At 49.7% G+C, this 16,120-nt stretch overlaps 1 protein-coding gene across 11 annotated transcripts in view; it reads left to right on the top strand.

Annotated features, from left to right (window-relative positions):
* CHFR (checkpoint with forkhead and ring finger domains) overlaps positions 1-16,120 on the top strand; it is a 44,491-nt gene that overhangs the window by 6,662 nt on the left and 21,709 nt on the right. For 4 of the 11 annotated variants that reach the window (XM_055239581.2, XM_055239580.1, XM_055239579.2 and 1 more), the window contains 5 exons: positions 1,999-2,098; positions 6,862-6,971; positions 8,432-8,491; positions 9,373-9,588; positions 15,898-16,065. In XM_055239581.2, coding sequence (XP_055095556.1) covers positions 1,999-2,098; positions 6,862-6,971; positions 8,432-8,491; positions 9,373-9,588; positions 15,898-16,065 — 654 coding nt within the window. Of the gene's footprint in view, positions 1-1,998; positions 2,099-6,861; positions 6,972-8,431; positions 8,492-9,372; positions 9,589-15,106; positions 15,200-15,897; positions 16,066-16,120 lie in introns of all 11 variants that reach the window. The other 7 variants (XM_063614801.1, XM_055239582.2, XM_063614803.1 and 4 more) reach the window with 4 other exon arrangements.

Here is a 16,120-nt window from a genome sequence, read left to right as displayed (position 1 = left end):
TTTTACAAATATTTCCACCAGTCCATAGCTTGTCTTTTCATCTTTTTAAACAGTATCTTTTGAAGAACAGATTTTTACTTTTTTTTTTTTTTTTTGAGATGGAGTCTTGCTCTGTCACCAGGCTGGAGTGCAGTGGCGCGATCTCAGCTCACTGCAACCTCCGCCTCCCATGTTCAAGCGATTCTCCCACTTCAGCCTCTCAAGTAGCTGGGATTACAGGTGCATGCTACCATGCCCAGCTAATTTTTTCTATTTTTAGTCGAGATGGGGTCTCATCATGTTGGCCAGGCCGATCTTGAACTCCTGGTCTGAAGTGATCCACCCGCCTTGGCCTCCCAAAGTGATGAGATTACAGGCATGAGCCACTGCCCCCAGCCTTACTTTTTTTTTTGAGCCAGAGTCTCGCTCTGTCACCCAGGCTGGAGTGCAGTGGCGTGATCTCGGCTCACTGTAACCTCCGCCTCCTGGGTACCCGCCATTCTCCTGCCTCAGCCTCCCATGTAGCTGGGATTATAGGCGCCTGCCACCATGCCTGGCTAATTTTTGTATTTTTAGTAGAGACTGGGTTTCACCATGTTGGTCAGGCTGGTCTTGAACTCCTGACCTTGTGATCCGCCCGCCTCGGCCTCCCAAAGTGCTGAGATTACAGGTGTGAGCCACCACACCTGTCCCAGAATGACTTTTTTTTTGTTTTTTTTGAGTTGGAGTCTTGCGCTGTCGCCCAAGCTGGAGTGCAGTGGCACCATCTCGGCTCACTGCAAGCTCTGCCTCCCGGGTTCGCGCCATTCTCCTGCCTCAGCCTCCCGAGTAGCTGGGACTACAGGTGCCCACCATCACGCCCAGCTAATTTTTTGTAGTTTTGGTAGAGATGGGGTTTCACCATGTTAGCCAGGGTGGTCTTGATCTCCTGACCTTGTGATCCGTCCCCCTCGGCCTCCCAAAGTGCTAGGATTACAGGCATGAGCCACCGCACCTGGCCCCACACCTGGCTAATTTTTTGTATTTTTAGTAGAGATGGGGTTTCACTGTGTTAGCCAGGATGGTCTCGATCTCCTGACCTCGTGATCCACCTGCCTTGGTGTGAGCCACCGGGCCTAGCCAAGCCCCTGAGTTTTTTTAAAGTTCTAATAATACTCATCAGGTTAGCTGTGTATGCAAGCATATTGTAAAATTGCTTTTTTTTTTTTTCCAGTTGGAGTCTAGCTCTGTCGCCAAGACTGGAGTGCAGTGGCGTGATCTCGGCTCACTGCAACCTCTGCCTCCTGGGTTCATGCGATTCTTCTGCCTCAGCCTCCCAAGTAGCTGGGATTACAGACAACCGCCACCACGCCCAGCTAATTTTTGTATATTTAGTAGATATGGGGTTTCACTGTGTTGGCCAGGCTGGTCTCAAACTCCTGACCTCGTGATCCATTCACCTCAGCCTCCCAAAGTGCTGGGATTACAAGCCTGAGCCACTGCGCCCGGGTGTAAAATTGCCATTTAAGATGCTGTGCATAACTGGAGGTATTGATGGGTGTCTTTGAGAGGATGGGGATTCAGAAAGGTTCAGGACTGGCCGGGCGCGGTGGCTCACGCCTGTAATCCCAGCACTTTGGGAGGCCAAGGTGGGCAGATCACAAGGTCAAAAGATCGAGACCATCCTGGCTAACACGGTGAAACCCCCTATCTACTAAAATTACAAAAAATTAGCCAGGCGTGGTAGCGGGCACCTGTAGTCCCAGCTACTCAGGAGGCTGAGGCAGGAGAATGGGGTGAACCTGGGAGGTGGAGCTTGCAGTGAACCGAGATGGTGCCACTGCACTCCAGCCTGGGCGACAGAGCGAGACTCCGTCTCAAAAAAAAAAAATTTCTTTATGTCTTTCTTGGTTAAGTGTTTTTTTTACATATGTACAGTGGGGATCCTGAGTTGGAACCACATAGTTTGGTAAACAAAGGGCAGTAGTGTTCACAGTTACCACGATCATATCCCGTGTCGTCCCACCCTCTCTTTTTTAGGTTGCGACCTTTCGTTCCCCAGCAATAAACTGGTCTCTGGAGATCACTGTAGAATTATAGTGGATGAAAAATCAGGTCAGGTGACACTGGAAGATACCAGGTGAGTACGTTCTGAGCTTCTTTTGATGTTTCTTCTTGTAGCTTAAGAAGCCTGACTTCGTGCTATGTGCTGTGTGCCATGGCTGAGGAGGAGAAGAAATGCTGTCTTTAGTGTGATAACAGCGGCTCATTTTTATAACAGCACAGTCATGTGTCCCTTAGCAACAGGGATCCAGTCTGAGAAATGTGTCGTTAGACAATTCGATCATCTTGCAAACATCATGGAGTATACTTAAACAAGCCTAGATGGTGTAGCCTACTACACACCTAGACTATATGGTATAGCCGATTGCTCATAGGCTATCAACCTATACAGCATGCTACTGTACTGAATGCTATAGGCAGTTGTAACACAATGGTAAGAGTATTTATCGAAACACAGAAAAGGTGCAGTAAAAATATGATATTTTAATTATTTTAATCTTGTGGGACTACTATCGTATATGCGTCTGTTGAAAAAATCATTATTATCAGGCCGGGCGTGGTGGCTCACGCCTTTAATCCCAGCACTTTGGGAGGCTGAGGCAGGTGGATCACCTGAGGTCAGGAGCTCAAGCCCAGCCTGGCCAACATGGAGAAACCCCGTCTCTATTAAAAATATAAAAATTAGCCAGGCGTGGTGGCGTGCGCCTGTAATCCCAGCTACTCGGGAGGCTGAGACAGGAGAATCACTTGAACCCGGGAGTCGGAGTTTGCGGTGAGCTGAGATGGCGCCACTGCACTCCAGCCTGGAAAATGAGTGAAACTCCGTCTCAAAACAAAACAGAAGAAAAGTTACTATCTGGGGCATGACTGTAGTTAATTAGGCTCCCAAGGTATTACAAAATGTATTTCCTGGTTTCCAGGATGGGACCCTTAGTGACACTTTGGTGTCTGTGACCCTTCTTGAATGTATTCAAATTAAGTATGTCTCAGAAATAAGACTTAAAAGATGCTGGTAATTTTTGGTTCTTGCAAGCCTATTCAAGTTTGATTTCTTTCCCTCAAATCAAAAAATCATTTTTTAAAACTAATAAATTCTCATTCTTGTACAACTTAAGTACAGATTGAGTATCTGAAATGATTGAGACTAGACTGTTTAGATTTTGGATTGTTTCAGATTTTAGAATATTTTCATTATACTTATCAGTTGAGCATGTCTGATTCAAAATTCTGAAATGCTCCAGTGAGTATTTTTTTGAGTGTCTTGTTGGTGCTCAAAAAGTTTTGGATTTCACATTTCTGATTAGGGACATTCAGCTTAGGGATATTCAACTTAGAAAGTGGAAACCTTTCCAAAATCCTATTCATACATTAAAAATGCATATGTTGGTATATATATTTTGCATAAATGCAATTACGCTACACATACTGTTGTAGCATCAGCTTCTTTCTTTCTTTCTTTCTTTCTTTCTTTTTTGAGATGGAGTTTCGCTTTGTTGCTGGCTGAAGTGCAGTGGTGTGATCTTGGCTCACCGCAACCTCCGACTCCCAGGTTCCAGCGATTCTCCTGCCCCAGCCTCCCATGTAGCCGGCATCGTAGGCACACACTACCAAGCCCAACTATTCTTTTGTATTTTTAGTAGAGACAGGATTTCACCATGTTGGCCAGGCTGGTCTCGAACTCCTGATCTCAGGTGATCCGCCTGCCTCAGCCTCCCAAAGTGTTGGGATTACAGGCGTGAGCCACCGTGCCCGGCCAGCTTTTTTCACTTACGGTGTTTTATGGAGCGCTTCACATGTCACTGTGTCTACATCCAGCTCATCTTTTCGTTATCTTAAGATAGTTTCTTTGTCACTTCCCTTATTGGTGGACATTTATTGTTTTGACTTTTTCTTACCATAAATAACACTGCAGTGACTCTTTCCCAAACTCTGCCTTCATGTCTATTTTCTTGGGATGATTTCTCGGAAGGGAAGTCTGTGTCAGTGTTACTCAAAATGTGCCTATTCCTTTTTTTCTCTTTTTTGAGACGGAGTCTCGCTCTGTGGCTCAGGCTGAAGTGCTGTTGGTGCGATCTCAGCTCACTGCAACCTCCACCACCTGGGTTCAAGCGGTTCTCCTGCCTCAGCCTCCTGAGTAGCTGGGATTACAGGTGCCCGCCACCACGCCCAGCTCAGATGGGGTTTCACATTGCTGGCCAGGCTGGACTTGAGCTCCTGGTCTCAGGTGATCCACCTGCCTCAGCCTCCCCAAGTGCTGGGATTGCAAGTGTGAGCCCCTGCACCCAGCCAGAATGTGCGTCTTTTAAATCTGCTGCAAGTGGCAGGTGGTCTTCTAGCAGTATGTTGAGTGTGTGCTGTTCTCACCGCAGGATTTTTTTTTGTTTGGTAAAGATCAGGCTCTGTGAGATTCTTTGGTAACTGATAGTTTCAGGGATAGAAGACTAGGAAGTAGGTTTTAATAGGAAGAACTGATGCTCCTTTTCCTGGTCTAATAGGTATCAGATTAAGTTCTCTATTTCTTGGCACAATGGGAAAGGCAGGGTGCTGGTCCCTAGCTGTCCCGCCTGTTCGGGGGCCTGGCTTCCCCATGCTGGGTGCTGGTCCCGGGCCTTCCCTCCTGTTCCAGGGCCTGTCTTCCCCCAGCCGGGTGCTGGTCCCGGGCCTTCCCGCCTGTTCCAGGGCCTGGCTTCCCTGTGCTGAGTGCTGGTCCCGGGCCTTCCCGCCTACATCAGGGCCTGGCTTCCCTGTGCTGGGTGCTGGTCCCGGGCCTTCCCGCCTACATCAGGGCCTGGCTTCCTCGCGCTGGGTGCTGGTCCCGGGCCTTCCCGCCTACATCAGGGCCTGGCTTCCCCGTGCTGGGTGCTGGTCCCGGGCCTTCCCGCCTACATCAGGGCCTGGCTTCCCCGTGCTGGGTGCTGGTCCCGGGTCTTCCCGCCTGTTCCAGGGCCTGGCTTCCTCACGCTAGGTGCTGGTCCCGGGCCTTCCCGCCTACATCAGGGCCTGTCTTCCTTGTGCTGGGTGCTGGTCCCGGGCCTTCCCGCCTACATCAGGGCCTGGCTTCCTCATGCTGGGTGCTGGTCCAGGGCCTTCCTGCCTGTTCCAGGGCCTGGGTTCCCCGTGCTGGGTGCTGGTCCTGGGCCATCCCGCCTGCTTCAGGGCCTGGCTTCCCTGTGCTGACTGCGTGGTGGTGTTACTTTCTTATGGCTGTTGTAATTTACCACAAGCTTAATGGATTTAAAAAACACAAATTTGCTGTCTTACTATAGTTATGGAGGTCCAAAGTCCAGTATGGGTCTGATGGGGCTAAAATCCAGGTCTGAACGGGGCTGATTTCTTCTGGAGGCTCCAGGGGAGAATTTGTTCTCTGCCTTTTCCAGGTTCCAGAGGTGCCACGTTCCCTGGCAGAGGTGGGCTGGAGGGGAGGGGGGCTCAGGCAGAAGGAACCATGTGTGTAGGGGCCCCCGAGCATGAGCAGGGCCGTGTGGTCGGAGCGTGTGGTGAGCGGCAAAGTCACACAAGGGAGCTTGGGCTTTAGCCTGAGAGCAGTGAGGAGTCATCAAACGGGTGTAAGCGGAGGAGTGAAATAATCGGATTTTTGTTTGGAAACAGCAGGAGGATGAGTGATGACTGCAGTCGCCCCTCGGCATCTGGGGGGACTGGCTCCAGCGCCCCTGCATGCACCCAAGTCCGTGCACACCCCAGCCCCATAGCCAGCCCTGCGGAGCAGGAGGACACAGAAAGTCAGTTCAGCATATGTGTGGGGTTCACTCCCTCTCATTGAGAAAAACCTGTGTATAAGTGCATCTGCGCAGCTCAAAACCGCATCTTCCAGCGTCAGCTCTGTGTTGTAACAGCAGAACTCAGGCACACACAGCCACTGCCTGGTTTCGGAGGTTTTACGGGGAGACGGCCGTGGCAGTTCATTTGCTTACTGTCTGCATTTGCTTTCCTGCCACAGACGGCAGAGCTGAGCAGTGGCAGTGGTGACCGCAAAACCTACACTGTTTACCCTCTGTTTACTGAAATTGTTTGCCACTCCCATACCTCAGCAAACCGTGGTGGTCACTCAGATGTGAGTTCTGTCCACTGCTGGGGCCTCGGGAGTGAAGCTGCAGAGCTGAGGCCTGTGTGGTTTCAGTTGTTTTGCTCGGTTGCCGTTTTGTGTGTCAGGTATGCTGTGCTCTTGGATCTTCGTCACCTGACCAACGCCTGATTTGCTGTCAGGTCTGTGCTCAGAAGTCCCCAGGAGGCACTTCCTGCCCCATCAACTTAGCCTTCTCCTGTCTGTCCCTGGGTCAGCAGCATCTGCATTGGCCTCTCTCCGGGCAGAGTGCCTCAAGGGGCTTGGCAGCCAGACCACAGGCTCTGAGTGCAGGGCCCAGCATTTAGTCTGCTTCTGCCCAGAGCCAGGCTCTTGGAAGGGATCAGTACTCATTGGAGGCATGAGCTCACCGGGGTTGTGATGGCTGCAGGGAACAGAACTGTGGATAGCGCACGTCCAGCTCAGGGGAGGCTGGAGGTGGAAGCACCACACTGCAGACGAGGCCTCCGGGTCCACTAGGAGGCAAACGGGAGAGAACCCAGCCCTGCAGCAGCAGAGCTGCCAAGCACGTGAGGAGGTGTGGTGGCTGGTTAGGCTGTCAGTCAGGGAGAATTGGGCGAGCCATTTCTCAAGAGAATGGTGAGGGGTGCGTGGATGTGTGCATCGTTACGTATTTACACTGTTCCTATGAGTATTTCCAGAATGGTCATATTGAGCTGCTTTGCTAATGGTGCTAGAAAAAAAATCTTGTAACTCCAAGTTATTTTAAGTATAATAGTGTTTTTGTTTTTTTACAGCACCAATGGAACAGTGATTAACAAGCTGAAAGTTGTTAAGAAGCAGACATGCCCTTTACAGACTGGGGATGTCATCTACTTGGTGTACAGGAAGAATGAACCGGAACACAGTAAGAGAGAGGAAGGCTTGCTGGGGTCAGACCTACACGGGGGTGCACGTGAGGGCGCGCTCTGAACGTTCCTCCTGGCTACACCCCCTTTCTTGCTCACATGGGTTCCTGCTGTGAATAGTGTCTGTTGAGGAGTGGGAGTGTCGACTTTGCAGCCTGAGCCCAGCCATTCCTCAGGAATACCACCGTGGCCATGAGCAGCCAGTCCCAAAATGGCAGCCAAGGAGAAACTAATGGGGATGGTTTGGGTTCTACAGGAGAAGAACTTGAGTTATGGGGAATAAAACCTAGGACCAGTGGTCTGGAGGCCATTGATGTTTCTTTTTTTGGAGACCTTACAAGAAACATCAAAGGTTAGACTGGATTCCAGTAAGTTTTTTCAGCTCCAGAAGTCTGCGTTTTTGTTTTGTGGAAGAACGGTATAGGACAAGGAAAGTTATGGGAGTCCTTTGAAGGTCACCCCTGAAATACTTTTTTTTTTTTTGAGATGGAGTTTCGCTCTTGTGCCCAGGCTGAAGTGTAATGGCACAATCTCAGCTCACCGTGATCTCCACCTGCTGGGTTCAAGCTATTCTGCCTCAGCCTCCCGAGTAGCTGGGATTATAGGTGCCCACCACCACGCCCGGCTCATTTTTGTATTTTTAGTAGAGACGGGGTTTTGCCATGCTGGACAGGCTGGTCTCAAACTCCCGACCTCAGGTGATCCACCCACCTCAGCCTCCCAAAGTGCAGGGATTACAGGCATGAGCCACTGCACCTGGCCAATACTTATTTATTTAATATTTTTTTTGAGACAGAGTCTTACTCTGCTCTGTTGCCTAGGCTGGAGTGCAGTGGTGTGATCTCAGCTCACTGCAACCTCCACCTCCTGGTTTCAAGCGATTCTCCTGCCTCAGCCTCCCAGGTAGCTGGGATTACAGGTGCATGCCGCCACACCCAGCTAATTTTTGTATTTTTAATAGAGACAGGGTTTTGCCATGTTGGCCAGGCTGGTCTCGAACTCGGGACCTCAGGTAATCCGCCCACCTTGGCCTCCCAGAGTGCTGGGATTACAGGCAAGAGCCACTGCACCTGGTCACCCCTGAAATACCTAAAGACCATAGTGGTGAGGGAGAATGGGGCAAATATGTCTTAGGCATCTTCAGCATAAACTTAACCAGCCCCTGGCCACACAGAAGGATCTTGTATCTGCTCCTTTGTGTAGTTTGAAATTATAAGTGAGGCATAGATTCTTCACCTTCTGCCTCCTGATGCCATTTTTCGGCGAGGCTTATTTCTTTTCAGTTGGTAGAGATGTTTCAGATGACTTGTTTTGAAATCTCTTAAACTGATGAATTTGTTATTAGCTGATGAGTCAAAATAATCAACAAAAACAAATGGACTGGAGAACAGAAGAGAAAAATGAGTTCTCAATTTGCGCAGAGGCCACCGCTTTTCTGATTTGATTGATTTTCTTTTAGACGTGGCATACCTCTATGAATCTTTAAATGAAAAGCAAGGCATGACACAAGAATCCTTTGGTAAGTAAGAGTATAGCAAAGAAGTGGATGCATATTAGGAGCTGTAGCATTCCTTTTTTTTTTTTTTTTTTTTTTGAGATGGAGTCTTGCTCTGTTGCCCAGGCTGGAGTGCAGTGGTGCGATCTCAGCTCACTGCAGCCTCAGCTTCCCGGGTTCAAGCAGTTCCCCTGCCTCAGCCTCCCGTTTTTTTTTTTTTTGAGACAGAGTTTCGCTCTTGTTGCTCAGCCTGGAGCGCAGTGGCGCGATCTCGGCTCACTGCAACCTCCACCTGCTGGGTTCGAGAGATTCTCCTGCCTCAGCCTCCCAAGTAGCTGGGATTACAGGTTGCACCATCATGCCTGGCTAATTTTTTTTTTTTTTTTTTTTTTTGAGATGGAGTTTTGCTCTGTCGCCCAGGCTGGAGTGCAGTGGCGTGATCTCGGCTCACTGCAACCTCCGCCTCCCGGGTGCACGCCATTCTCCTGCCTCAGCCTCCCAAGTAGCTGGGACTACAGGCAGTCGCTACCATGCCCCGGCTAATTTTTTGTATTTTTAGTAGAGATGGGGTTTCACCGTGTTAGCCAGGTTGGCCTCGATCTCCTGGCCTTGTGATCCACCTGCCTCAGCCTCCCAAAGTGCTGGGATTACAGGCATGAGCCACTGCGCCCAGCATGCCTGGCTAATTTTTATATTTTAGCAGAGACGGGGTTTCACCATGTAGGTCAGGCTGGTCTCGAACTCCTGACCTCAGGTGATACACCTGCCTTGGCTTCCCAAAGTGCTGGGATTACAGGCCTGAACCACCGTGCCTGGCCTTGGGGTGTTGCATTCTTAAGAGCGTTTCAGTCCCTAGAGTGCCTGAGCCTGGATGTGTGCTGCTTCTGCTCCGTTTTGGGTTACAGAAGCTAACAAGGAAAATGTGTTCCATGGAACCAAAGATACCTCAGGTGCAGGTGCAGGGCGAGGGGCCAATCCCTGGGTCCCTCCGTCGTCGCCCGCCACTCAGGTGTGCTTTGAGGAACCACAGCCATCAACGTCGACGTCAGACCTCTTCCCCACAGCCTCGGCCTCTTCCACGGAGCCTCCTCCTGCAGGGCGAGAGCGTTCCTCCAGTTGTGGTGAGGTCACATCTCATGAGGTCTTGGTGCTGGTTGCATAGTTTTTGTTCACTGCTCTTTACCTGTGTTGTTACAGAGACAGATAAGCGACTGAGGACTGACATGAGGTTCTCAGTAAGATTTCTGTAGGAGTCAATATTGAGTATGTTGTTCCCTTCACTTCCCAAGAGAAGTGAAGATCAGGGACTCTAGTACCATGGTGTATTTTGCAGTTTCATTGAGATTATAATTCACATACCATAAAAGTCATCCAGCTAAAGTGTACATTTCAGTGGATTTTAGTACGTCACAAGGTGTGGGACCATCACCACTCATTAACACCAAAAGGAAACTGGTGCCCACCAGCAGTCACTCCCCATGTCCCCTTCCCCTCGGCCCCACCAGCAGTCACTCCCCATGTCCCCTTCCCCTCGGCCCCACCAGCGGTCACTCCCCATGTCCCCTTCCCCCCAGCCCCTGGCAGCTGCGTGTGCTTTTGGCCTCTGGATTTTTCTGTTCTAGGCACTTCACAGACGGAATCATGCATGCTCTTGTGACTGGGTTCTTTTTTGTTGTTGAGACGGAGTCTCGCTCTGTCACCCAGGCTGGAGTGCAGTGGTGCGATCTCGGCTCACTGCAAGCTCCGCCTCCCAGGTTCACGCCATTCTCCTGCCTCAGCCTCTCGAGTTGCTCTCCCAGAAGACTGCTCCCTCCCTCTCATGGGCCAGCCTGGCTGCTCTGCTACAGGCTCCTTTGGATGAGCCCAGCACCTCAGCAGCAGAGTGCTCTTTGTTTTCTGTTTTTTTGAGACAGAGTCTTGCTCTGTTGCCCAGGCTGGAGTGCAGTGGCGCAATCTCGGCTCACTGCAACCTCCGCCTTCAGGGTTCAAGTGATTCTCCTGCCTCAGCCACCTGAGTAGCTGGGATCACAGGCGCACGCCACGACGCCCAGAAAATTTTTGTATTTTTAGTAGAGACATTGTTGGCCAGACTGGTCACCAGCAGCAGTGTTCTAAAAGCATACCTCAGTCTGATGGATGACATCCCAGCCATCTGAAGAGTAACATCCAGATGTATTGTAACATTCCAGTGTGTTGTAACATTCTTGTAACATTCCGATGTGTTGTAACATTCTGGTGTGTTGTAATATTCAGATGTGATGTGTTGTAACGTTCTGGTGTGTTGTAACATTCGGGTGTGTTGTAACATTTGGTGTTACACGGTGTGTCGTAACATTCTGGTGTGTTGTAACATTCCGGCGTGTTGTAACATTCGGTGTTACACAGTGTGTCGGTGTGTTGTAACATCGTGGTGTGTTGTAACATTCCCGGTGTGTTGTAACATTCCCGGTGTGTTGTAACGTTCCGGTGTGTTGTAACGTTCCAGTGTGTTATAACATTCCGGTGTGTTGATGTGTTGTAACATTCCTGGTGTGTTGTAACGTTCCCGTGTGTTATAACATTCCGTGTGTTGTAACATTCCGGTGTGTTGTCACATTTGGTGTGTTGTAACGTTCCCGTGTGTTGTAACAGTTCCCGTGTGTTGTAACATTCGGTGTGTTATAACATTCCGGTGTGTTGTAACATTTGGTGTGTTGTAACATTCCGGTGTGTTAACATCCCGGTGTGTTGTCACATTTGGTGTGTGGTAACATTCCGATGTGATTTCAGGACTTACCTGGGGGGACTTCTCAGGTGCTAATTGGGGACACTAAGTTGCAGGCAAGACTGTGGAGAGTCAGTGCTATGTAGTTTCCACCTGTTACTTCTGGAGATAAGAGGAACAGCGGAGACCAAACCCGTGACAGACAGTTTCTACTAGCCTCTCCTATAGACTAAAAGCCCCGGTGTCTCAAAGCCTCTTTGATTTACCTTTGTTTTAACATCATAACCTTAAATTTATGAGTGAAGGAAAATAACACTTCAAGATGGAAGCATCTCAGCACTGGGCACGGTGGGTCACGCCTGTAATCCCAGCACTTTGGGAGGCTAAGGTGGGCAGATCCCTTGAGCCCAGGAGTTCGAGACCAGCTTGGGCAACATGGTGAAACCCTATCTTTACAAAAAATACAATACAAAAATACAAAAATTAGCCGGGTGTGGTGGTGCATGCCTGTAATCCCAGCTACTTGGAAGGCTGAGGAGGGAGGATTGCTTGAACCTGGGAGGCAGAGGTTACAATGAGCTGAGATTGCACCACTGCACTCCAGCCTTGGCAACAAAGCCAGAACCCATCTCAAAAAAAAAAAAAGACCTGTAATCGCAGCACTTTGGGAAGCCAAGACAGGCGAATCACTTGAGGTCAGGAGCTTGAGACCAGCCTGGCCAACATGGTGAAACCCCGTCTCTACTGAAAATACAAAAATAATCCAGGCATGGTGGCAGGCGCCTGTAGTCCCAGCTACTCGGGAAGCTGAGACAGGAGGTTCACCTGAGACAGGAGGATCACCTGAGGCTGGGAGGCGGAGGTTGCAGTGAGCTGAGATCGCGTCACTGCACTCCAGCCTGGGCGACAGTTAGATCAGGTCTCAAAAAAAAAGAAAAAAAAGAAAACATGCCAGATTTGAATAGCCACCTGAATGTTGAAGTTTTACCAGCTCTCTTGGCCTGTGTACCCTTCATCGTATCTTCCAGGTTCCTTAAAACCTGCCCTTGGGCACAGCCGGGATGTGCACTGGCTCTTCACAGCTAGATCCAGCATGCACTGACTCTCCTTGTGCAGGGATAGCCCCAGAGGAATAGAGGTGGTGTTCCAGCCACTCCAGTGTGGCCCACAGAGTTTCAAGTGCAGCAAGCACAGATAAGATGCAGGGTTACTAGTATTTTGGATTGAGTGCAGATTTTGAACTGTCTGCCTAGATGAACTATACCATGTCCCTAGGGCCAAGTCCCATGTGCATTTTGTGGATATTAGACCCTCTTCAGAAATGAAACACAAAACAGCTCTGGCCTGTAAAGAAAACAAACTTCACCAGTAAAATTGTTTCCTGTTCCTATCTGCCAATGTGCATAGTACAGTGTGTAGTCTGGGTAATAAGGTTTTCATAGTTTTTTGATAATGTTCTACTCAAAAAGGGCAGCGTATTTATATATTACTTATGTAATTAAAAAAAAAAATTCTTCTGGCCGGGTGTGGTGGCTCATGCTTGTAATCCCAGCACTTTGGGAGGCCAGGGTGGGTGGATCGCCTGAGGTTGGGAGTTCAAGACCAGCCTGGCCAACATGGCAAAACCCCATCTCTACTAAAAATACAAAAAGTAGCTGAGTGTGGTAGCGGGCGTCTGTAATCCCAGCTACTTGGGAGGCTGAGGCGTGAGAATCTCTTGAACCCAGGAGGTGGAGGTTGCAGTGAGCCAAGATCCTGCCACTGCACTCCAGCCTGGGCAACAGCGCAAGACTGTCTCAAAAAGAAAATAAAAATAATAATAAATAAAAATTCTTCTATCTCTATGCCTAAGTGTATGCATACTAACAAAATAATTGTAGTTACTGCTTATTGAGCAGCTACTAAATGTGAGGCAGTGTGCCAGGTACATTTTGTAAGTGATAAGATGGTGCTCCTCTCCACGTTGGGGGGTGTCACAGATGCGCCATTGTTACCCCTTCATTCCGGGGATGAGATGCCTGTCTGAGCACGGGGCACTGGAGATGCATGGCGTGGGTGGGGTCCAGCCCACAGGCTGCCTCTTTCCTTCTGTTCTTATATGAGGTGGTTTGTCCCCAAAACTATTCTGTTTTCTTTCAGCTGCTGTAAGCCAGTTTCTTGTTTTTTTTTCCCAAATAATAACACTTATATTTGAATACTGTAAGCTAGATATGTATTATGCTGTAATATGATAAACTAAGTCTTTAGTAAGATATAGGTTATTCACACCTGTAATCCTTATTCACCCATGTAATTCCAGCACTTGGGGAGGCCGAGGTGGGTGGATTGTTTGGGCTCGAGAATTTGAGACCAGCCTGGGTAAAATGGCAAGACCCTGTCTCCACCAAAAATACAAAAAAAAATTTAGCTGCACATGGTGGTGCACACCTGTAGTCCCAGATACTCAGGAGGCAGAGGTGGGAGGGTCGCTTAAGCCCAGGAGGCAGAGGTTGCAGTGAGTGGAGATCTCGCCACTGCATTCCAGCCTGGGTGAAGAGTGACACCCCGTCTCAAAAAAAAGATAGAGGTGATTAGAAAGTCTGCCTGTTTTTCTGCCAGGGTCATTCCTGTTGTTACGACTCTGGCTTCTTGCTCCTGGAGGTAGCGCTCTCCCTACAAGTCACTGCGCTGTCTCCTTCCCATTATCACACCTCTTGTAAAATAGTTCACACGCAGCACCATCTCCATCCGTTGAAAGCTATGCATCCCTCCACTGAAGCATCTCTGCTTTACACAGACCTCTGTTTTATTTGTTTGTTTGTTTTGTTTTATTTTGTTTTCTTTGAGACGGAGTTTTGCTCTTACTGCCCAGGCTGGAGTGCTGCAATGGCACGAACTTTGATCACTGCAACCTTCGCCTCTTGGCTTCAAGCAATTCTCCTGCCTCCGCCTCCCGAGTAGCTGGGTTACAGGCATGTGCCACCACACCCGGCCAATTTTGTATTTTTAGTAGAAATGGGGTTTCACTATGTTGGTCAGGCTGGTCTCGAACTCCTGACCTCAGATGATCCACCCACCTTGGTCTCCTGAAGTGCTGGGATTACAGGCATGAGCCACTGCACCTGGCATTTTTTTTTTTTTTAAGAAATGAGGTCAGGCTGGGCGTGGTGGCTCATGCCTGTAATCCCAGCACTTTGGGAGGCTGAGGCGGGCGGATCATGAGGTCAGGAGATCAAGACCGTCCTGGCTAACATGGTGAAACCCCGTCTCTACTAAAAATACAAAAAATTAGCTGGGTGTGGTGGCAAGCGCCTATGGTCCCAGCTACTCAGGAGGCTGAGGCAGGAGAATGGCGTGAACCAGGGAGGCAGAGCTTGCAGTGAGCCGAGATCACGCCACTGCACTCCAGCCTGGGTGACAGAACGAGACTCCGTCTCAAAAAAAAAAAAAAAAGAAAAGAAAAAACAAAAGAAATGAGGTCTTGGCCGGTTGTGGTGGCTCACGCCTTTAATCCCAGCACTTTGGGAGGCTGAGGCAGGCGGATCATGAGGTCAGGAGATCAAGACCATCCTGGCTAACATGGTGAAACCCCGTCTCTACTAAAAATACAAAAAAATTAGCCAGGTGTGGTGGCGGCGCCTGTAGTCCCAGCTACTCGGGCGGCTGAGGCAGGAGAATGGCGTCAACCCAGGAGGCGGAGCTTGCAGTGAGCCGAGATCGTGCCACTGCACTCCAGCCTGGGCGACAGAACAAGAATCCGTCTCAAAAAAAAAAAAAAAAAAAATGAGGTCTTGCTCTGTTGCGCAGGTTGGGAGAGTGGTGTGGTCATAGCTCACTGTGGCCTCGAACTCCTGGGCTCAAGTGATCCACCCACCTCAGCCTCCTGAGTAGCTGGGACCATACGCTCGTACTGTCACGCCTAGTTAATTTTTTTTTCTTTTTTGTATTTTTTGTAGAGATGGGGTCTTGCTGTGTTGCCCAGGCTGGTCTAAAACTCCTGGGATCAAGTGATCCTCCCACCTTGGCCTCCCAAAGTCTTGTGATTACAGGCGTGAGCCCCATGCCTGGCCTCAGACTTCTGTTTTTTATTTTTATTTTTTTTTCCCCAGAGGGAGTTTCGCTCTTGTTGCCCAGGCTGGAGTGCAGTGGCATGATCTCGGCTCACTGCAGCCTCCGCCTCCCGGGTTCAAGCAATTTTTCTGCCTCAGCCTCTTGGGTAGCTGCGACTACATGCGCTCGCCACCACGCCTGTCTAATTTTTTTGTATTTTTAGTAGAGATGGGGTTTCACCATGTTGGCCAGGCTGGTCTCGACCTCCTGACCTCAGGTGATCCACTTGCTTCGGCCTCCCAAAGTGCTGGGATTACGGGTGTGAGCCACCGCACCCGGCCCTAAGCTCTATTTTAACAAGTTTATGACACGGTGTGTATCATATGACCACGGGTATGTGGATTTGCCCTGCGTTAGACTTGGTGCTCGAGGGCTAAGCCTGGTCACAGACATCTCCGCATTTATTTCTCTGCGAATGCGCTTCTTGCCCCCAGCTCCACCCCACGTAGAGATGGGCACAAATAGAGTTAAGATGTGAGTTGAGTGAGTACACACTCCTGGTAAGCCGCTTGTCATTCCTAGACTGTGACGTCTCAGGTTGCCAGCTGCACTGGGCTCCAGTCAGTGACACCTTACAGGCGTGGTTCTCTCCTGAGCTGGATGGATCAGTACCTGTCTTGTTTGATTCCTCTCACAGGGTCTGGGGGTGGTAGCATCTCCCCTAAAGGAAGTGGTCCCTCTGTGGCAAGTGATGAAGTCTCCAGCTTTGCCTCAGCTCTCCCAGACAGAAAGACTGCGTCCTTTTCGTCGTTGGAACCCCAGGATCAGGAGGATTTGGAGCCCGTGAAGAAGAAAATGAGAGGAGGTTAGTATCTGGTTGTGTGCGTCCTCTGTCCTCCTGTGTGCTCCTGCGACGTGCG

Source organism: Symphalangus syndactylus, chromosome 13 (assembly GCF_028878055.3).
Source record: "Symphalangus syndactylus isolate Jambi chromosome 13, NHGRI_mSymSyn1-v2.1_pri, whole genome shotgun sequence".
In the NCBI taxonomy this organism is placed as follows: domain Eukaryota; kingdom Metazoa; phylum Chordata; class Mammalia; order Primates; family Hylobatidae; genus Symphalangus; species Symphalangus syndactylus.
The sequence above is the reverse complement of the archived record's forward strand: the minus strand, read 5'-3'. Positions and strand labels throughout refer to the sequence as shown.